This window comes from Amphiura filiformis, chromosome 17 (genome assembly GCF_039555335.1).
Source record: "Amphiura filiformis chromosome 17, Afil_fr2py, whole genome shotgun sequence".
In the NCBI taxonomy this organism is placed as follows: domain Eukaryota; kingdom Metazoa; phylum Echinodermata; class Ophiuroidea; order Amphilepidida; family Amphiuridae; genus Amphiura; species Amphiura filiformis.
Genome location: NC_092644.1, coordinates 36,751,266 through 36,776,031, shown reverse-complemented (window position 1 = coordinate 36,776,031; position 24,766 = coordinate 36,751,266). Strand labels below are relative to the sequence as shown.

The window sequence follows — 24,766 nt, the reverse complement described above, 5'->3', positions numbered from 1 at the left end:
CTTAAACTGTTAATGTAAAGTGCTACACAAGTTGCTTTATTAATGCCATATTGTGAGAGATATTAATTAAATATAAACATAATTTACCAAATAAAAATATAAACTGAACTCTGTATGTTCTTGTTATGATAACATTGGAGCTCAAATTGAACTGTATCTATGTAAGTGATCCGAGCTAATAAGCCAGTCTTATTAATTTGCTTGAGTTGGTATCGCAATTTTGAAGTTGGTGAGCAGGTGGAGCAAGTTTGGAACTCATTTTGCTGAAGGGTGGTTAATCTCGCCACCGGCATGCATCGATTAAAATACACTGTGGTACCCATTTTCTTTTTTTGATATATTTTCGATTTTATCCTTCTAGACGCGATCGCGAGTACCGAGAACCAAGCTTTTGTTTGATTTTCTCTGCTTAAGGTTGGTCTGAACCCTCGAATTATGGAAACTTTCGGGCCTCATTACTTCTAAATTGTTTGTCTAAAGTATATAAAAGTATACATATTTAGAATGGCAAAGACTGGATAAGTTCATCTGTGAGGTCAAATTTGGGCCAAAATGGCACTTTTGGCCCAAAATCTAAAAATAACGGTTTTTGGCCCACTTCTTTTTGTGCACCGTAAAAAAAATTCTTGGCCAAAATTTAATTTTTATTATTTTTAAAAACTAGATCAAAATATCTAGGACCCGTTTTTTCATTTTTTTAATTTTGACCAATTTCACCAAAAATATTTGAAATTTGTGCCAAAATCGGGCTTTTTTATGATTTTTTTGAAAAATCAACATTTTTTGACCATTTTTGGCGCAAATTTCTCAAAGTTAGTCGAAATTCAAAAAAATTAAAAAACGGGTCCTAGATATTTTGATCTAGTTTTTAAAAATTAATAATAAAAAAATTTTGGCCCAAGACTTTTTTGTTATGGTGCACAAAAAAGAAGTGGGCCAAAAACCGTTATTTTTGGGATTTTGGGCCAAAAGTGCCATTTTGGCCCAAATTTGACCTCACAGATGAACTTATCAAGTCTTTGCCATTCTAAATACGTATACTTTTATATACTTTAGACCAACAATTTAGAAGTTATGAGGCCCGAAAGTTTCCATAATTACAGGGTTCAGACCAACCTTAATTAGATCAAATATAATTACGAAACATAAAGATATAGAGTATTATGGTCAAATTTGAAATTAGCGTTAAGCGGACACATATTATAGAGACAAGTACAAACATTACTAGTATTGGTTAATCACATTGAGATAATTCGTAACATTCTGTAAGGAAAGCCACACTCAGCAGACTTCAGTCAACGCACCTCAAAGCGTTGAATATTTGAAACACATATTTGACTCGCTTGCATATCGTTTATATTAAGAAAAATGTAAATGTACCTTCTAGATTTCAGCATGCAAGTATATGAACCGAATTGAGTCTACGTCTATATGGGGATTCAGTATGGTTATTAAGGGTTACATGATGTTATGTACTTAAACGCTTCCATGCACCTTACCGGATTATATAAGATACACACTGTATTTAATCATGAAATGTACTCTACGTGTGGTGTAGAGGATGGGGACTGTTTTCCCATGACCAATCAAGGATAAAGAAATGATATAGTTGATATAAGAGCCGCGGGGAACATCGAGAACCATCACTGCCTTAATCACAAGATATGTATGGAGTCTCATTACTTGATGCTACTCAAAATTTATACGTAAAGCTACATGGTGATATGTATTTCTTACGTACCAATAATGTAATAATTTTAAAATTATAAGCAAAATTGCTATTCTAGTTATTCATATCAAACAAAACGCACCCAGCCTTGAAATATACTTGCCAATAATTTAGCATTTCAATGTTTTTTTTATTGTTTTAGCTATGTAAATTGAACAGAAATTCAACAATTTTAATTGGCGTGTTTATCCTATTATTTAGAGGTGAGGATAATGACTGAAGATGATTTGGTGTAGTGAAAATGACAAAATAAATGCACACGCCCTTTAATTTTTTTCACCAGAACAATGCACGACCCCGAAGGGGAGTACATTGTGATGGGAAAATTGAAAGGCAAATACAATGATTTTTGTCATTTGCACGTTACACAACAAAACAACACCAATCATTAATCTTAATCATAAAACCATCGTTTTTATAAAGGTATTTTTTTTATTAAGGTAATTAAGGTATTAAAAAAATAACAAAATTAAACGAAAATACTAATCCATAATCGGTAGCCCATAATTGCTTACCCATGATTAAATTGATCAAGCCAGCCCTTCGAAGATGAGTGCTGGTCACGTAGTAATACGCTAACTCGCGTCCGTTCATTGGCAATAATCAATGTACGAAACGCACTTATCTGACAAAGATACGCGTCCATTGGTTATTTGCCTCATGAATATTAATAGGCTTACCGTTTATGAATATTACATTTGCTAATTAGTCAATAAATGCGTATCACTTGCTGTATGGAGTGAAATTGTACAAAATAACGCACGTGTACTGAGATGTTGATGCGTCTAATGCACGAGCCTCGCAGGTGTAATGACGTATCAACATCTCAGTATAAGTGCTTATACGTAGTTCATGCGTTTGGTAGGTAGGTATGGGGTGTATGTGTGGGAGGGGAGGGTAGGCTGTTACGGAGTAGGCACAATTTCATGCATGCACAATTGCGCACCTTAATTCTTGTGTTCAACATAAAATAGATGTGGATGCAAAAGATATAGATATGGTAAATATATTATTAAAAACAATCGTGTTGTATAATGTGCATTTATGATTGATTCAAATGTCATATACAAAGTCCTTTGCGTATGTTGTATTCATTCAGAACAGGACGTGAGCCTCACGTTTCCAGGTTCAACATGAACTATAGTAATGCAAGAAAAAAGGAAGAGTGGATGACAGCAATGATGAATGACTGATACAGACTGCTAGATGTGGGTGGCTGGTTGGCTGCTTGTTGATATCAGGACACCTTTAGTACGTGTTTACGTGCTTGCGTGCTTGCAATTGTGAAACAGAAAGAGGAAACGAAAGAACAAGATAAACAAGAAGAGGACGAGAAACAACTCATGATTTTAGGATTGACTCATTAGAAATCAGTAGGGAAATACTTTTAATTGATTGATTATTGGTTGCAATTCTATTTATAACAACTTCGTTCAGGTATCGGCGAGATTCATCTATATTAGCCAGTTGGTCTATACTAGCTGATGTAAATACTTTTATATGGTATGTTTTGTTCGAGATTGATTCTTTGAATTTGTCTTGAATCTTCAAAATGAAATAGTTGTTGCGCTAAAATCTATATAACTGGCCATGCAGCATTATTATGCCTACTATACCTGGTGTCCTTGGCCTATCATAATAGTTATTGGATTCCTGCTTGTCGCTGCCACGCGTATTGTTGGGCTTCATCATTTTTTTTCTAGATTTCACTTTTATTCAATTTGGTTTTACGTACCACGTCTCCATGGCAATCGTGATGTCTACGTACATATATTAGTACCATAAACATGTGAATTTCTTTTGAAAGATAAAAGGTCTGATTCATTGCATTATTTTGTATAGTGATTTTGACTTGATTAGAGACGGAAAATCTCTTCATGAGAATTGTTTACATCGTAAGCGCGATTTCCTTTTGCTTTTGAATATGATTCAATGATTTCGTTTATTTAGTTATCTGAATGAAGATATTTATAATTAAACCATCACCTGATAAAATTAATAATTTATTTGCTTCCTTAGAAACTATATTTCACAAATGAAACCTGCCTTATTAGATTTTCATTGTGGATATTTTTATATTGCCCATGTTTTCAATTGATACAATTTATGGCTCGTAAAAACATTATGATTTTTATTATATTTTAAACATTAAAATTGCTTGCCTATGCATTTAATGTTTGTGACATGCATAACAAATTGTTTACTTTTGTTTAAGTTGCATTCATCATTGTCTTGTCCTTTGTTGTTGTTTTTGTTTAATTAGGAAGGCAGGCCATACAAGCTAGATATAGCATGTAATAAAAAACATTTTCGATCTTCTTTTTAGCTCAAATGTTTCTAGAAATTGTTACTGGATATACCAGATTTTGTTTGTGAGTGTTAATACAATGTCCTAATGTCATGTATTCGGAATTGTTTCCTGGTTTAGAAACAGGTCAAGTACAGCATCCAGCAAGTGTTACTAGAGTGTCTTCACATCCGTTTTGAAAACAGGTAACACAGCGTTGCCAGTGCTGCAAAATGACTGTCAAATTTAAATACTTTCGATACATTTGTACAACTTGAAAAAAATTGAAAATTCTTAAAATGAAAAATTATCCACAAAATGGCTTACGTATCATCGTCACACACCGCGTCTGGAGGAATGTAAGCTTTGTTTGAAAATAAACGCTAGTTTTAGTCCATTTTGTGCGCATTATCATCATCAGAGAGCCCAAGTTCTGGAAACACTGAAGGCAGGTAGCATACTAAATGGAAAGCGACAGCTGGGGAATTGAATCTATTAGGCAATATTCCCCGCCAAATAGCATTCATTTTATCATACCATTTATCGTGTGCCGAGCAAAGACGTATTGCCTTATGGATTGCATTGCTCGCTTGCTTTGTTGCAATAATATGATTTAGCTCACTTTAGCTTTCACAGAGCTAATAATGTTTATGTTTCATAATTATTTCAAGAACCGCTGCGCTGTTATAATGTAGTTATCATGTTAGTACTCGATGGAATTTTGTTCTTTTCATCTACATTACAAATTTGATATAAAGCATGTAATTTGTGGATATTTTGCATTCTGACCAAGAATGTTATAAAGTGAGGCAAGCGACTCTATATTAACATTTTTTCATATTAATCCTAAACTCTATGACTATGACCAAGTATAGAAACTATTTGTAATTTGTTAAGAAATTAGAGAAGAAACGGACACCATTCTAAAGAGCAAATTTACTCGGTAAAGAATGAAATAATAATTATATCTATATTATAAAAAAGTAGTTCCTGCAATCATCATTATCATCAAAATATGCGCGTGCTTGACATTTTTGAGCAAAATTCTGCCCCTTTGGACATCATCTGTACTGTACAGGCTGTTTAAATGATAACCTATCAATTTTGATGTTTATTGAAAAGCCTGTATGTATATTAATAGTTCATGATTATTTAAACATATCGCAGAATTATGCCTGACAGATTGCAATGGTTGCGATCTTAATGCCTGTACGAGGACTCTCTGTAGCGGGAGCATCGACTAGGTCATTTTGCAGATAGTTATCTTTTAAATTCTGTCGCGTATTGAAACTAGCGCTGTGTAATCTACTGTCAAAACAATGTATGGACATCGCTAAGAAAGAGGATTTCAATAGACTTACCATGTCGCTTCCGTTGTATTAAACTTAAACAAATAAATTTGAGAAAAAAAATCTTAAATGCCAAGGGCGTTATAATCTGTAGAGTACCACATATTCAATATAGGCATTACAATAGTTAGGTTTAATCATCCGAATCTTCTTAAAAGCAGTCATTCCATATTTAATTAGGCTATTTCATCTATCTAACGACATGTAAAATGGCGCGTTGAAAAGAGTAGCAAAGCGATGCTTGTTAAAGTAGACATCAGAATCAGTTCGCTTTTTGTGCACATGAAGCTACGTTAAATAGCATGCCTAAAGTGCAGGTCATCAGTCATTGTTTGTACTTTTTTTTATTTTGAGTACGTTATTCATCACCAGATCAGAGTGTCTTTATATTATCAATATCATTACCTAGAAATGAATACCAATATTTCATGTTTTATTATTATTATTATCATTATTCAGCATAATATACTTTGTACAGTGTACTTCGGTTATATTTATAAATGCGCTTTTATAAATACGCACGTGACCACCTCCGCCCTGCCATAACAGCTTATAGACAGTAAGTCTCGAAGTGACCTTCTACATAGCGAGTGGTCTTCCTATATAATTGAATGCAAAGGCGGAACAACGTGAGACGACTGCTGTGCAGAAAAATTGTCTATTTTGTTCAACTTTGTGATCATATTGTAAACGTTTCCGTCGTTGAATATTTATTTCCGTCATCAAATACTTTCAAAATGTTGTTTTTGATAACATATTACAAATTCGGAATTGCAAAATGTGTAATAATTTTGCAATTTAATTAATACTTAAATTTGATATTTTTCTGCAGAGTTCCTATCTCTTTCTGTATCGTGGTCAATGCATGAGGATTTGGTCACGCTTGCTGGTCTTGGTATGTCGTGCCCATGGGTCACGTGCGTATAAAAGCGCATTTATGAGTATACTGTTATAAGAAACATCTTCAGCACATAGCAATGAATAACAATTAACGTCCACAATTAGTAAATTCATGTGATGATCGATTTGCATAACTTTGTCAAAAACAATCCCTCCCAACGCAAGCGCATTTTTGTGGTTTGCAAAACGCAATCAACTTGCGCGGCGCGTCGGCAACCTTTGCTTAATTTACATAATACACCAGTACTTACTCTCTTAGTCTAAGATCTCCGACATGCTCACCTATCCCGCCACAGTTCTTCAACCTCAATATATGTAATGTAATCAAGCAAAATCAGTCGAAAGTCGGATATATTAACTTTCAGATGTAGCCAAACAAAGACAATAATTTCTTTTTTTGCATATTGTTTTGGAAACACTTAACTGTTCATATCTTTGGAACTAAATGTTCAATTTAAATGGGTTTTCTGCAAAATGTAGCTTTGCAAAATTTGTACACAATCATGTAAAAACTGAATATGCCCGACTTCAAACTGATTTTGCTTGAATACACCACATATTTGTATTTTATAGAGTGACCTTTGACTATGTTGAGTACATAAACTCATACACCGTAACATGGGGTCAAATAATGAGCTACAATTGTTTAAAATGTAAACTCATGAATTGCGTCATTGGAATTGAGATCATTTTAGCTCATTTTGTGTATATGCACAAAGTGAGTAAGAAATCTGACAAGGAGTTTAATTAACACGCTCGTAAAAACAACCCATGTTTGCCCGTATTAGAATGACTATAATTAGAACATGGGTGTGCATTTATTAACTAGATGTTCCGCCTACCTAGAGGGCAAACATGATTAGAATAAGATCTAATATATACCATGACTGACTTAAGGCATTTTAGAATTTATTAAAAAAGATGTCAAAACACCGCACCGATTAATTTTATCATTCTTTATTTCTGAAATGTATACATAGTGTTTATATTGTTTACTTGGTTAATTTATTCTTATAGAAAGAAAGGAAATTTAGTGATGCGTCTCAGCTCAGCCTGTTTTATAAATTAAAGTGTGACATGTTAGTATTTCCTACACCAGCTCGAGACAGTACTAATGCATTACAAGGGTCTAACTCCACACATACGATGCGACAAATTCTAGCACCTTTTCCAATAATTACAAAAAGGCTATCAAGCATTAAAATAGTTACACATTAACATTAACGCCAATATCAATTCCAAACTTTGAAACGTAAAATTCAATTTTTTCCCTCCAAATTTTGCAATATATTTGATGCCTTTCGTCGTCTGTACATGATGGCAGCCACCGAGCCACCGAGGGAGAGGTTAATATATAAATGAGCTCAACACACACTTGCTTATCCAGCCATGCTTAAACGTAATACTCCCCATCATGCGTTGCAAATATATATTGTGCGACATATGACAGGAAGATGTCCCGTTTAACAGCTTTGTCTCTGATATCAAAATGGACGATTTGGTAACACATGAAATCCATACTTTCCTCCTTAAGTACTTGTGTATATATAAGGGCCAACATTATATATTTTTACCATCAATTGATACACTAATATTGCAAAGGGCATTCAAATACACATTTCTTGCTCGTCATAACATGTCACTTTCACAAAACGACCTTGATCCCTTTTACGTCCTGTGTAGTTTTATATTGATATCTTCCTTCTAATGTTGGTTGTACTTTGGAATATCCGTCTGGAGTCAGGGCTTATTGGCGCCGTCATCCCTACATGTTACTCACCTTTTCGACTTGTGAAATTAGGGCTATAAAATATGTTTCGTTTGCCTGGTGTGTTTGGTTGGTTATCACATTCTGCAGGGGTTAACATATATTTGTAGCTCACACAGTATTCTGTAGGATATTCAAATGGGTCATTCAAGGGTTTCATGATAGGTAACGTGTGAGTAACCAACAATGTGTCCTCTGTATTGTACATGAAGTAAGTCACATAGTATTCAGTATGATATCAAGGTCAATAATTTGAGTCTTGTCCTTGGCATGATATTAGAATTCAGATGACTTGGTTATGTTCGAGAAAGCGAAAAAAATAATACTCACATTACCGTATATACATTTACCTTCGTCCAGAAACCGTCATATCAAGATAACACTTTGGGTCTTGTCCTTGGTATGATATTAGAATTCTGATGACTTGCTTATGTACGAGAAAGCAAAAAAAAAATAATACTCACATTACCGTATATACATTTATCTTCGTCCAGAAACCGTCGCGTCATATCAAGATAATACTTTTGGTCTTGTCCTTGGCATGATATTAGAATTCTGATGACTTGCTTATGTACGAGAGAACTGGAAAAAAAACCCAACACCCACATTACATACATTTACCTTCGTCCAGAAACCGTCATATCAAGGTCATACGTCGGGTCTTGTCCTCGGCATGATATTAGAATTCTGATGACTTGCTTATGTACGAGAAAGCGAAAAAAATAATACTCATATTACCGTATATACATTTACCTTCGTCCAGAAACCGTCATATCAAGATAATACTTTTGGTCTTGTCCTTGGCATGATATTAGAATTCTGATGACTTGCTTATGTACGAGAGAACTGGAAAAAAAACCACACCCACATTACATACATTTACCTTCGTCCAGAAACCGTCATATCAAGATCATACTTTGGGTCTTGTCCTTGGTATGATATTAGAATTCTGATGACTTGCTTATGTACGAGAAAGCGAAAAAAAATAATACTCACATTACCGTATATACATTTACCTTCGTCCAGAAACCGTCATATCAAGGTCATACGTCGGGTCTTGTCCTCGGCATGATATTAGAATTCTGATAACTTACTTATGTACGAGAGAGCGGAAAAAATAACACCCACATTACATGCATTTACCTTCGTCCAGAAACCGTCATATCAAGGTCGATACTTTGGGTCTTGTCCCCGGTATGATAATAGAATTCTGATGACTTGTTTATGTACGAGAGAGAGGAAAAAGTAACACTTACTGGCATTTACCATCGTCCAGAAACCGTCATATCAAGGTCAAAACTTTGAGTCTTGTCCTCGGTATGATATTAGAATTCTGATGACTTGCTATGTACGAGAGAGCGAACAAAAGTAATACTCACATTACATATATTTACCTTCGTCCAGAAACCATCATATCAAGGCCATACTTTGGGTATTGTCCTTGGCATGATATTAGAATTCTGATGACTTGCTTTTGTACGAGAGAGCGATCAAAAGTAACACTCACATTACATACATTTACCTTCGTCCAGAAACCGTCATATCAAGGTCAAAACTTTGAGTATTGTCCTCGGTATGATATTAGAATTCTGATGACTTACTTATGTACGAGAGAGCGAACAAAAGTAATACTCACATTACATATATTTACCTTCTTCCCGAAACCATCATATCAAGGCCATACTTTGGGTCTTGTCTTCGGCATAATATTAGAATTATGATGACTTACTTATGTACGAGAGAGCGGAAAAAATAACACTCACATTAAATACATTTCCCTTCGGCCAGAAACCGTCATATCAAGGTCATACGTTGGGTCTTGTCCTTGGTATGATATTAGAATTCTGATGACTTGCTTATGTATATGATGCAGGGGAGTGAGGAAAAGCGTGGCTCACATTGCATACATTTACTTTCGTCCCGAATCCTAGAATGACCCAAATTGGCTGTTCCAATTGAAATCTGTATTCCCACTATGGAAGACATAATCTTAATCACCAGGAGGCTCTACAAGCACACATTCTCCTACATTCAGGTAATCCCATTTGAAATACACGTAACTTGATGTGTGGAAGATTAAGGTGATGTCTTCCATAATTCTAACTTTCTAATTTGGAAAACCATTTTGAAACTACTCAGGTTGGGAGTTATGGTCAAGGTCATATCATTGAATCAGTATTATGGAGTGAAATTGAGCCATCCTCTATAAAAGATAAACGTTTCTATCGTCATCAATTTTACAGGTTAAAAGAGATAATATAGTAAAAACACTACCTGATTGACACAGACGATGATTTGGAATTACATGTTATGTATTACAGGTCAAAATACACTGTAGTCAATTGCTCGAGCCACATAAAACATACCAGTCTGTAGGTCCAGTGGCGATACCAAGTCTAGAAACACAGGATCTCTCAAAAAGCATAGCATAACAGACAGTATCTTTTTTAAAAATGCAGTGTATAATATATATATTGTAGTCAATAAGATATGGCAGAATGCAAAGATATTACCTATTACCTAGGTATAGAGAGGCCGTGAATTTTCCCGGTGTAGCAAAAAAATAGCACAATTTTACAGAGGGTCACGAGAGTTTTAAGAATTGAGGTCACATTCAGAGGCAATTTTGTTATTAATTTTAGTAATGAAAAGTCATTTAGTATTAATCATGAAAATTGAATAGTTATAAGTCATGGTCGAAATTTGTGATGAATTGTGGGATTGTTATAGCTCTATTTAGCTGCAACAAGCCTAGGAGAGGTATAATATTGGCGTGAATGATTCTCACTGGACCGTTCTTTGCAATGAAGAGTCTTATGCCTCGGCTTCTTGTTTGAAAATTTGTACACACATGTTCAATTTATTCTTTCAACACTCAATCGAAAGTTAATTAGCTTTTTGAATTTATACTTCTTCTTTCCTTAGAAGCGAAGAACATTTAACATGTGGTTTGGTTTAAAATTTTAGTTTTCTTTGATGCACAATTCAATTCAAAAGAGTAAACTATATAGTCATACGAGTTTATTTCAGCAAGAGTAAGTGATATGCAAAAGGGAGTCAAAATACAGAACAGTTCTAGGGCCGTGGTAAACAATCACAGGGAGATTGACGAGCCATTTTTCTCAAAACTAATAACACAGTGGTAACAAAAGTTATGTATATTATAGGGGCAAGGAATCCAAATACTACACTGGAATTTCAGTGACCTAAGACAAGCGGTGTGTTATTTATGATCAGAAATAAGGTACCGCTAGGATGTACCTCGTTTCCTATCATATATACTGAACCGCTTGTCTTGAGTCACTGAAATTTCAGTGTAGTAATTGGATACCTTGCCCCAATAATATACATAACTTTTGTTACCAGTGTGTAATTATTTTTTGAGAAAAATGCAAAAATAGTCACAAATTTACCACATTAACATTAGTACCCCATTAACATAAGCACGAACAATGAAGCGCACGTCTTTATGATGTATATTCCCGTTGTGTATCTTTGTGTGTTCATTTTTACTTTGGTAAAATTAATCAAAATACTGCTTTTGTTACAATTATTCAGGTTAGATTCACTGAAGCCGTATACAAAAAAAGTGCGATCTCGCAAATTTAAGGTCCAAGGTCATAAGAATATGATAATTAAAATATGTCTAGAATAAAAAGGGTTCAGATTAGATTTGTATGTTGAAATTCAATCAGTTGTGAAGGGTATATGACAAATTGCTACTGCACCAGGATTTTTTGGAGGTGGGGGAGGAGGATGGGGGGGGGGGAGGGCATGGGGCAAAGTGAAGTTGGAGGAATCAAAATTTTTTGCAAAATCGCCGGAAAAAGTGGAAATTTTTGTAATTTTGGGTTTTTTGCCTCAAAAGTGCATGGAATGTCCCTCCGCAGTGCCACAACTACTGAAAACACTTTAAGAGAGAGACAGGGTATATCCAAATATCTCAAACGCCATTCTCAGATATCCGTGCCTATTGATTATAAAATTCATTGTCAATGTATTTCAAACTCAAATTTATTGGAACTAAGTTATTGTTTTAAACAGCTCCGTGAATTTGAATTTCATTTCCGGCCCTTACGGGTGATAATTCAGTGGGCTTTTCCCTAGGTGAAGGTATTTTATTTATTTATCTATCTAATTTCTTATTTATGCATTCATTCCTCTGTTTATTTCTGTGGCGCCGGTGTTCCCAGAACGTAGGTCTGCAATTATTGATTTTATACATCATATTTCGTGTGGTTAGCGGTGTAGAAAGAATGTCTAATGCTGTACTCTATCATGATACCATATTTCTAAACATTCAAAGCATTTTGCATAGTATTAAAGAACGAGAATCCGTAAACCAAGAAGTGAGATTCCGTAAACCAATACTCTGCATGTTTGTGGTATTAATGAACATTTTGGTCCATTGTTATATAAGCTATTATTCGATGTGGTAGAGAACATATTGTAAACATACGCGACAATATGAGGCAAAATATCGAGAATATGTACGAGTTTGTAAGAATATGTTTGTATACTTCAACTTCAACTTCAACTTTAACTAACTTCAACTTCACTAATTGTAGTTTTCATTAATGTTCAATAATTATACTCTTACAAATTAATATAATTTTTCATTTGAGGGAGTTGTTTGTGTGGGTGGGGGTGTGTGTGTGTGAGGGGTGTATGAGCATATTTGTCTGTCTTACTTTATCGTTGCATTGTTGGGTAGATTATCACACAACGAAGCACCACAAACAGGAAAAACTACACTGTGGATACATTTGCTTTGTCTTGGGACAATGGACTTTTGAAAATTATATCTACGGGCAGTTTGAAATATTTCTGATATGTATATAATATATCTATAATTTCAATGCACCAAGTCACCTGTGAATGATTCAAGAATTATCTCTGACATTCTCAGTCAACTATACATATGGTCATGTTTCCCATTACATTTTCTGATGCTTTTAGTTGGCTTCCGTAACGTCGTGTTCAGAGACGTATAGTTAACGTATGCATTCCCCTTTCGTTTCCGCTCACCTGGAAAAGGGCGTTCAACTACAACGTAACACTACGAGCTCACACACGACAACCTCTCTCTTGACGACATAGTTCTTTAAACCTCAATATATAATGTATACTCCTAAGATGACCTTATGTATGTTGGGGACTAAATTTGCTACATAATGTACGGCTAATTCTTACGACTCCACACAAATATACAGGATATTGAGCTTTGTGAGAGGGAAGTGAGATTGTTTTGAATTGCAATTTACATCATGTAGGAAACAAACTGAGTATATCCTTCTTCATATCAATGTCGTCTGCGCAAATAAAGTTCAAAGTTTTTACAAAATATTCGTCGTATAAGTGCATACAACAAAGACGTTTCTATGATAGCTGCCCCTAAGATAATTACTTTTGCATTACGTAACCAATAATATTTTAGGGATTGTGGTTTGATTTTGGATTCCTGGACTAACTCTATCTGTTGATGAATAATTTTTTATAAACCACCAACTCACTTCGATTTCAAAACATAAAACCTTTCAGTCGCAATCTTTCAGTCATTTTAATACAACTGAACTTTAAAATAGTAATTAAGGTTTCCAATGAAATCAATTTATCCACCACATACACACATACACGTATATAAATAATCACATTCATAAAATGAACCGATTGAAACAGGTGAATGTAGCTCTAATAATATATTCTTAATTCGTTTTCAGTGATGAATTGATCAAATAACTGGTTGGAACATTCAACAAGGAACTTAATAACTCGCGACCTTTAATTCCATATCCATGTATTGTGGTTTAATAAAGAACCCAGCCATGGTATTTATCTTATAAAAAAGATGCCCCCATGAGCAAAAAAAATGTTGACTCACGCATTGAAAAATATAAATGTATTCCAAGAAAGGTTTTCCAAACAAACGGACCTGAAGCACAATCTGCTATATATATATTATATATTTGTCCCTCTTGTCTTTTGGCGCACTTCCTGGTCATGAAATTTGTCTCTGTTTAATATATCATGTAAAACCGCGGTATGCTTTGCCTTAAGCGAGAGAAGTAATACAGGGGATAGAATAATAGATTGAGTATTTATCCTACACGTACATTATATTCTGCCTTTACACGCATTGACTATTCCTAGTTTAATCGGGTAAACTTAGCTCCTACGCCGTGTATGCACACTCGGTTGACTGCCTGCTTGCCCGTATAACCTTTACCTATTTGGCGAGTATTGAAAAAACATAACTTAATCATCCCATGTGACCCAAGTGGTTGGTGTGGGTGCTAGGTTGATATAGGTTGAGTCGAATAAGAGTCAAACAAGTTTATTATTTTAGAATATCAACAACAGATAATTATACAGCTTGATAATATATACAATTTAAAAAGCCTCTTGTCCCATGAAAATGCAATTGTGTTGGTAAAGTAGTTTTACCGGGTTTTGGCGCACCTTTGAGTAATAATTTACTAAACAATATTACAAAGTATAGTAACTGATAAATGCACACACATATTCAAACACACCCCATATCCACTAAACACACAACCATCCCCATCCCCACACTCGCACACACCCCACCCTCACCCCACCTACAATATTTACATGTTCATTGATCCCACAACAATATGGATTTATCTCTTTCATGGTTATTATTGTTTAAATCGTCACCACACGTGACCCAAGTGGTTGGTGTTGATGCTACATGACGGGTGATGTGAATTGAGTTGCAGAAGAGTCACAAACATCAACAACGGAAAATAGCTTGATAATATATACAAGCACACAATTTAAAACCTGTTTTCCCATGACAATACAATTGTGTTGGTAAAGTAGTTTTATCGGGTTTGGCGTGGTGATGATGTAAACAATAATGGCCTTGAAAGAGATAAATCCATATTGTTGTGGGATCAATGAATATGTGAATATGTATATTGTAGGTGGGGTGGGGGTTGGGGTGGAGGTGGAGATGTGTGCGAGTGTGGGGATGGTTGTGTGTTTAGTGAATATGTGTGTGTGTTTGGATATGTGTGTGCATTTATCAGTTACTACTTTGCAATATTTTGTTTAGTAAATTATTACTCAAAGGTGTACCAAAACCCGGTAAAACTACTTTACCAACACAATTGCATTTTCATGGGACAACGGGATTTTTAAATTGTGTATATTATGAAGCTGTATAATTATCTGTTGTTGATATTCTAAAATAATAAACTTGTTTGACTCTTATTCGACTCAACCTATATCAACCTAGCACCCACACAACCACTTGGGTCACATGGGATGATTAAGTTATGTTTTTTTCAATTACCCGCCAAATAGGTAAAAGTTATACGGACAAGCAGGCAGTCAACCGAGTGTGCGTACAAATTGACGATGTCTACAATCGCTCTACGTTGGCGACTGTGCTTTAAAGTCAGCTTTATTGTAATGCATTTGTGCTTGGGCATTGTACGAGTAAACTTTGTTTTTCTCAAACGTGCGTGGTAAACATTGTGCGCCTGTTTTGACCTACGACTCCAGAAGTGGATGTTCCAAATTCATACGTGCAACTTACGAAGTAACAAATGCATAACGGTGTTTTGCTTTTTAACCCCCTGAGCACTAACATTGTAACATTGCCTCTGATTAGTCAATTACATGATATCTTCACTTTAATCACCAATCAGAATGGAGCTTTGCAAATAATTCACCCGAATTTGTTTGTGTGGTGAAATTATTCTAACAATGTTGCTGATTGGTCCAATTGATAATGAAAACTTCTTTTTGACCAATCGGCAGGTAGTTCTCATGGGGTTAATTTAAGAGTAATCGTTTGAATCATGCAGATGTCATTGTTATAAATGATGATGACTAGACGCTTCGTTCTATCTAGTGAGCCTCCTAGCAGACGTAACACATAATAAAACTCCCATTACATATTTCATATAATTTTACTATGATTCGCAGTGTATGATCAATGTCTCATCCTAATTTTTCTCTGTAGTTCAGAGTTTATGCATATCTATAACATATACCTTCACAAGAAGAGAGAACAAATTCCTTCAGATCAGGTGCAATTGAAAATGCATATTCGCCCACCTAAAAGGATAACTGGAAGAACCCTTAATTCCTATGTTGCGGTTAAGTACTGTATATGATGTTGAGACAAGGAACAACATAGTGACGAAGGATACACCGAAATGGTTTGAAGGTAGTCACAAATTCAATCAGTCTCCGCCTCAGGGCGGATAGGGACTCATTGTGAAGATATCAGTAATGCAATCGTCCTATGCCAAAACTCCCCGCAGATAAACCGTGAGCTCAGGCAGGCATAAACTAAGCAACCGTACTTGAATGTGTTAGACCGTATATACGCCACATAGGTTCTGAGTACACGTATAATGTGCGCAAACGTGCGCCATGATATATACCTAAAGCTCCCATTTATTTAAACAACAAGCATTGCTCTTTTCTAAATCACTTTGCAATTATACGTAGAAGTTTGGTTCTCGTAGAGACTATAGAGTGTATTGTTTTGATGTAAAGATAGCATTGTTTTCATAACATTATGTAATCTATACTGCTATTTTGGTAATATCTATAAGCCTGATCGTGTAATAGATACGTATTAGGCAACGAATGTAAACCACTGCTTACATTTCATCAACAAACCATAGGTTGGATTTGCATTATATGGTTAAAATTATTAATGAATTATGTTACATATTTTGACTTCATTTTTTGTTGCATCATTAATTGGCCCGGGTCAAATGAATTAGATCCGTGTATTAATTCATGCTTCATAATCTTGCACATTAAGAGCTCGAACACAATGTATGAGAAATACCCTCTGTTTTATACGTGCATTTGTTGCATTTCTTGCATAAATTGTGTGTTTGCCGGCAAACGTGGACGTGTTTATGAAACTTTACATGCCAACCGCGGACGTCATTGCAACCAGGGATCTTCCTCGTTTAGCTGCGATGTGCAAATGACTGCAAACAGTCTGATAATGCATATGAGAGTGCGCCCCCTATTGTTGATACAAAATCCCCGGTTGAGGTTAAATCCAAAAAAACATCGTGTATAATTTGTGTAAAACGGATCAACGTCCCCGTTATGCGCAGAAATATCAGAAAAAACCACGTCCGCGTTTGGATAGTTAAGTACAGGGTCCCCGTTTCCTGGCAAATACATGTAGGGGTAGGTGTGTGTGGTTGGGTACATGGAGGGTGGGTGTGCATGTGGGGGGTGTGAGCTGCGTTGGTTATCTTTTATTAGCTGCGTATTTCCTATACTCAAAATATAAACGAAATATTTGTAAAACAACATGCCTATATGATGGGTAAAATTACATTGATGTTTCAATATGATACATTTGAATTCAATCAAAGTCCCTTGTTTTGTGTAATATTAACGTGCTAATGATATACTACGACTAGCTTAGATATTTTTTTCCAGCCAGGTTCGTCAATAACAAGCCTCTAGTTAAGGTGCAAATCGACTAATCCGGTAGAGAGGCTCTGTTTGACCTATTGCATAAACCGCTTTATATAATTACTGTTTCTGACCCGTATGCCCTTCCTTTTTCCACCATAAGAAGGTATCAAGCGTTTGTGTTGCTAAACTTCGTATTTTATTTGTCTCATGATCGCTCCACGCCGTCACCTTGTTGACCTAACCTCGTCTACAGTGAACACACGTCACCTACTGATGAGAAGCCCATAGTAGAACATCACAGGTAGTAACTTTGGCTTTCTTACAGTGTGATTTTGACGCCACACGAATCAGTTGTTGCCAATTTCTCATCATCAGCTCACTTTTATTTTAAAGTTATTTTTTATTAAAAAAACACAGTTTTGCCGATTAATTTCATTGATTTTAAACAAACTTTACTGCATGTGCTATTTAATTATTTTTAAAAATCACATCTCTCTTTCTGCCATTTAAAAATCGCTCTTACTGCTTTTCGTATACATTCTTTACAGGTATATATTGCTATTTTGTGTCATGAATAAATCAATAGTTTTGAATTTATTCGTGGGTTCTTGCACTTTTATGTTTCCAATAAATTGTGGCTACGTTCAATGCTTCCTCATAATGACGAACTTGAGGAATGGATTATTATGTGGCCAGGCAAGTGGATGTAGTAATGAGTATCATAGAACATATCGGTTTTAATTTCGCATGTTGCGTGTTTTGATCGACACAAACCACATCTCAATGTTTTCAATCTTCAGTGTATACGTTTTTCCGTTTTTTGAGTTTATGTACAACGCACAAAAACATCTTTTTACAATATTGACATAATTTTCATGTGTTGACTGTCTATGATCTATTCTTTATTATTATTATTATTATTATTATTATTATTATTATTATTATTATTATTATTATTATTATTATTATTATTATTATTATTATTATTATTATTAAAGCGCTTCAACATAAAAACACTCTTTTTTTCAATCTTCAATATACTTTCTTTGACTTGTGTTAGTTGATTGTGTACAATACCTGTTGTATGATTTCAACTCACGCTGTTAATAAGCATGACTTCGATGGAATTTTTTTATGATTAAACAAATTAAGCACATTTTATTTGTTTCATTTTGTTTCCTTTATCTTTATATTTACAAATATTCACACGTAGTATTGCGTGTGTTAAATTTGTTTCAGGGCTGTATTATATTATGCGGTTTTATTTCTATATGATTTTGCCGATTTTGGATGGAATGTTGTCATTCTGAAGCCATTTTGCCGGTTCATACATAATTTATAGAAAAAAAAGACAAACTACGACCGTGTCAAAGGTCACGATTTGAATCCTCGCCATAACATTTTTCTGATAGTTCGATACATATAGGTAAACATAATGTTCTCCACATCTAATTGCTAATTGCAAAAAGTTTATTAAGTTAAATTTGACATAATGATCAAACTACCGTATGTTAAATTTACAAGCATTCTAAAAAAAAAGAAATCGATTTGGAGCACGTTACCGGCAAATGGCAAAAATTATTTCAATGATTGTTTTGACATTGTTAATTTCTTTTCTCGACAGGTTTTGAACAAGCAGTGTTAAGTTTCTTTTTATTCAACAGTTGGATTTGTTTCTTTTCAAAATATTTTGTTAAAAGCGCAGAGTATTATATGTTATATACGCTACAATATTAAGAGTTCAGTTGTGAGTTGCTTATTTATATGTTTTTAACATACAGACAACACATAAGTCGAACACATATCATATCACGCTTGCTTGCCTCATTTTTTCAATCAAACTTATTTTGTTGTTGTTGCTTTAACTTTTTATATGGTTCCACTGTTCATTTATTTAAAAAAAAAGAAGCTGTTTAGTTATACAAATATTCGTCCTTGGCAAATGTGTGAAGTGCATCGGGTTTGTGATCCGTAACTGGTATTTATTCCTTCGCATGTGCGCCGAGCAAGCGACTCAGACACGTTGCCGTTTTATTTTATATGTTTCACTTTGAACATCAATTTTAATTAAGTTCATCTTTAGTGTATACGAGCAAGTGCAGCATGTATTAAATGAAGTCGATTGTAATGCTGGTTGGTTGTATATTTCATTCATTTTTATTTTAAATTTGTGAAATTTCTCAAGGCTGGCCGCACATGACCTTGATCAATGTGTAAATATATGTGTTGAATTGTATCAGTTATTTTCATCTTAAGTGTTTGTGTATGTCGTATTTTGACCCATGCTATTAAAGTAAGAAATCATTTTACCATTTTTACAATTAAATCACCTTTTTGTACCATTTAAATAACTTTGCAATCATTTTTTCGTACACTTTTTTGTATAAATATTTCATCATCTGTTGCATACATAAGATGCTATCTAGAGGCAATCTGAACGATTGTTACACGTATGCCCACACGCACCTATTCATTAACAACCAATTCCACTATATCAAAGGCTTGTCCGACCTATCCAAAATTGAATTAAGGCATAGCAATTGGTAAGATAAAAACAGGTCATGTGTTTGCGTTCATAGATTTCTTTTCCCGCCCACTGACACGTTTTTCTTAAATTTGCTTTGAAACAGGAGGTTTAGACGGCACCTTTCGGATCATAATATCAACGAAATTGCAGATGGGTCATCAGAATCAAGTTCGAGGGCAAAGAGTAAGTTAAATCGTACGGTGGTTGAAAGGTTAAAGGTCACTTCCGTTTTGTGAGTTTGTCAAAATGGCGTTAAAGCTGATTTTTAATTGTTAAATTGCTATATAGGGTATGTTATTGTTTTCTCGCTCTTTTCAGAGTAGGAAGTTATGTTCCATTTAATTAGTCAGTGAAAGTCGCAGAGCGATGACGATTTAACTATAAAGTCAGCTTTAGTATGCACATCTGTCAATACTTGTACTAGAATGAATTTCATTTATATAGGAAGGATATACACACTATAGGTAAAAAACAGAAATAGCTTATTATACTAGGAGTTTTAAGTCATGTAATAGTATTTGTAATTGTATTCCCTGTTATTCGACCTGCCGTTGTGTATGCTTGTTGAAGTAGATTGACAACTTTTATTTATGATGTAAAATGTTCTTAATTTTGATTTACACATTATATCATTTTCATTATGTTCCGCATACTTCCTATATTTTTACAGACATAATTACAGAATACATCCACAATATTCATCTCTCTACTGTTGAAGTCATTTTCATCTTTGAACCATTGAGAGTACGAAGAAAAAATAATTATTTTTTATCAAATTGAAAGCAAATGCGTATATTATTTATCACGTTTTGACACAAGAACCACTATGAACCACAATGGCCTCATCCCAATTGCATAGTTCAATAACCTCAATTAAACAATCATAGTGCAAATTTTGACCTCAAGTTTCAGAGCATGAGTTTTTGTACCCACATTTTCAAAGGTCATTTAATGAATGTGCAAATGTATTGGGGTTAAAGAACTGTGCCTTATTAGATGAGTATGTTGTGGATCCTAGTGAACTGAGAGACTTGTTTAACCAACGTGGACTATTTTCAATTTCTGAGAATATCTACAATACGATGCTTTCACATATTGTAAATTTTGAAAGAAGAAAAAAGATGCTAAAAGAATCCAAAAACTGACGGCCCTTGTCGTCCCTTTTCTTCGAGTTTCAATCCACATCCACAATGTTCATTTCTTCGTATGGCATGAACACAAGAGTGCACGTACTATCTAGTGCAGATCCTTGCGATATTTTATTACGTTTTTGTAACATTATATAAGTGCCACATCTTATTATTACCCTGTAAAGTGTATATTACACACAATATTATGTGCCGTCATATTTGGAAATATCTCGGATGACGAAGAGGATGTGAAGAGAATTGTGGGTGCTTTTTGTTAATTTATGTTGCAAAAATATGCGTTTGATTTTATTTAGAAATGTCAAAATTATCATTTATATTGTTTGTGAATGATAAACTATTATTTCTTTTATTGTGCATTTCAATAAAGTGATGCTTAATGGTTGATTCTGTATGCCTTTTTCTTCGCTATTGTCAAATTAGAAAAAAAACACCCCCCCAAAAAAAACAACAACTTTAAACCCCTCTAAAAACCATTCATTGAGACGTTAGGCATCACTTTGAACACAAAATATACTCTGCCCTGAAGTATGAATTTGTTTCACTTCGTTACCGATACTTTAATTATTTTAATATATATCTATACATACTGAAATAGCATAGCATTCCAAATTTTAATTTGGTACTTCAGGCTGATCCGAGTATATACCCAATGTTGCCAAGCTCCCTGCATGATGCATGTTTGCTTGTAATCCCTTGTTACCTTCCCTTGCATGTGCTTATTTGTTGTTTTAATTTGTAGCCATTGCTGAAAGAAAAAAAGACAGAAAAAATAGACCAAAAGGTTGGAATGACCACAAAGACCAAAAGGACGAATATCACGAGAAGTTTACGGTGAAAATGGGTAAGTAATGAAACGCAATCACAAGTTATTATAAGTTGTTGTTCACGAGCTGCAAATTGCAAATTTATGAATCGGTAGATACTTTTTTGGTGAAAATGAAGGTAAGTTCAGTTATGTGACGAGTTGACGAGGTGCGATTCCATTGTATATGACCATATGAGGCAAAGGTATTTTTTTGAGGTGTCTATTGATCCCTTAGTTATAACTAAGTAGTCGGATCACCAGAAGGAGTAACCTCGGCGTCAGTTCTCTTGGATAGGTTTTTTTTGCTTCTCGATTCTGTGTATAATAATATCAGATTAGGAACTGCTTTTGTTGTCATGGTTTTCAGACAACAAACTAGAAGGCCCTGACGCCTCAAACGGAGGCTTCTAAACCTGGTATATAGCTGGTGAAATTCGGCCAAGATTGAAATTTACTAAGGTGAACTGTATCGTATATTTATGATATGCATAGAGATATCAAGCGAGTCAATCGTTTCCACCATATCTCACTACATGCATCGCATCCATTTTCATTTCAATATACTATGATCGTGATAATATTGACATCCTTTTAAATATGTTTAGATAAACATGATAAAATATGCCATAATTTGAAAACAGTCAAACATGGAACTATTTATAGATTTGACATTTAAAACGTCACTCTCTTTTCTATACATCCATGTCATTTACACCCACCTCCATAGTATCATGCCTACGGTTTAACGATGTTTTTCAACTTTTAATGTGGATTGCTGGTGAAACAGTACGATTCCAAGAAATGCAAGGGACAATCGTTTATACTTTGTGTGTATGTGTGATGACAGCTATACCGGGAAAAGAAGGTTTTTATTTTAATGTAGTGATTTTTTTCCAAATTAGAAGGGATTGGGGTTTCAAGAACCACGCTATATCAGTGACTATGCCAATTCTAGGAATGTTTGTTCTCGATTATGACACATTAATATGGCTCAAGTGTATATTTGTGCAAATTGTGATTTTCAAAAAAATATTTTGCTTGTTATGCTTGATTCGTGAATGGTAGTACCACCTATGAGAAATGTGGGCTATTCCAATTAAAATCCTCACGGCATCCCAAGACATTACCTTAATCTCCCCCACACAAAGGGTATAGATTTTAAATGGAATCACCCATATCCAATTTGAAATTCAAACCCTTCGCTCTGTGAGGAAGATTAAGGCCATGTCTTCCATGGTGTACGTATTCCAACCGGAATAGCACGATGTGTTAGTATGCCCAATAGCATTAAAGTAGGACTATTTGTCATAAGAAATGCATATAGAATAGTTAAAACATCACTAGCTTCTCTGTTACGTTTAGTCCCATTCGATTCACTATAGTGTATACATTTATAATAATGCTAGTCGTTAACATTTTAGCAACATAACGAGAGATTAATAATATGTGAGACGTTGGGATATGTAGAGAGAGGAGAGGGGAAAAGAGTGAAAGCGAAAGAGACGGAGAGAGGGAGAGAGAGTGAATAGAGAGAGAGGGGGAGAAGGGAATGGAGAGAGAGAGCATTCTTGCTTCATGTCTTTAGTATACTCATGGATTAAAATGAACATTACCTCGGGCGTGATGGGGTAAAACGGAAATACCGCCGTGCAAATTTTACAAGCCAGGATAAAACATGCTGACCAGAGTAACCGCGCCAGAAGGCCATTATAACATTACAGTTTCAGCTACAAATGATAACAAGAGCACGGATCCTCAAAATGCAAGTAATCTTTATATGCATAGGAACGGTTCACTAAAGGCGTATTAATTATTATTATGGTTGCAAGTGTGACAAAATGACAGTTAAATGACCTTGGAAATACTAAGTATAAATTTCCTCACATCACAGTAAAAACCATACAGTAATTTTCCCAAAAAATATGACGTTCATCTGTAAGATATACTAAAGGTATTGATTGCTTGCTTGCTTGCTTGCTTTGCTTGCTTATGTCGACTCTTGTAGTCGGACTCCCACAATGGCTCTCCAAACTGCTCTGTCAAGCATACAATTCTTGATGTCTGGGCCTGTTAATCCTGTATCATCTGCCAACATCTTGATATAATCCTTCTTGGGTGCACCTCTTGTTCGCTTTCCATGTTTGGGCTGCCACATAAGAACACTTGAAGCTGCTTCCTCTTCGCTTCTTGCACAGTGCCCTGCAAACTTTAACCTTCTAATCCTGAGCCTCTCAGAGATTGGTAACAGATTCCCATATAAAGGTATTTTAATAATAGGAATTAGATATTAATAATATTGTATGAATGCGAGATAGAAATTAAAACAAAATAATGTTTCAAATATTGAAATTCTATTTGTACAAAAACGACTTTCTCCCATAAGAATAGACCCTATGCAATAAACCAACCGGAACAATATAACAATTGAAATGGCAGTCATTTTGGAGGACAGTTCTAAAATACCAGAACAGGTCTCTAGTTCGATCCCACAACCATTCATACCTACCGCGTGTTTTATTGTATTATCACAGGAAATTCCCCAGGAGGCATTCTGGTAGACAGAATTTTATTTAATTGAGGATGGCTCTGTCATGAGTGACGTCGTATTGCATAAATTGATATTCGTGAACATTTGCAATGATCAAGTTTCACAGTGCAAAAGTGGGTAGTTTATGCGACTTACGTAGTTTAAATTGTCACAAATACTCAACAGCTATTTACTTAACAAATAAATGTCCTAGTTTTTCGGTGTAAAATACTTCATGTTATGAGGGTATGAAATGACGGTATTCCTAAAATTAACAATAGCGATGGCAATAAG

General features: G+C 34.8%; 1 protein-coding gene across 2 annotated transcripts in view; it reads left to right on the top strand.

Moving 5' to 3' along the window:
• The window catches only part of LOC140137727 (NMDA receptor synaptonuclear signaling and neuronal migration factor-like), a 153,037-nt gene that overhangs the window by 70,277 nt on the left and 57,994 nt on the right, over window positions 1–24,766 (top strand). Inside the window, exons 5-7 of one of the 2 annotated variants that reach the window (XM_072159490.1) lie at window positions 17,716–17,763; window positions 20,093–20,172; window positions 21,880–21,981. In XM_072159490.1, coding sequence (XP_072015591.1) covers window positions 17,716–17,763; window positions 20,093–20,172; window positions 21,880–21,981 — 230 coding nt within the window. The remainder of the gene's footprint in view (window positions 1–17,715; window positions 17,764–20,092; window positions 20,173–21,879; window positions 21,982–24,766) is intronic. The other variant, XM_072159491.1, reaches the window with a different exon arrangement.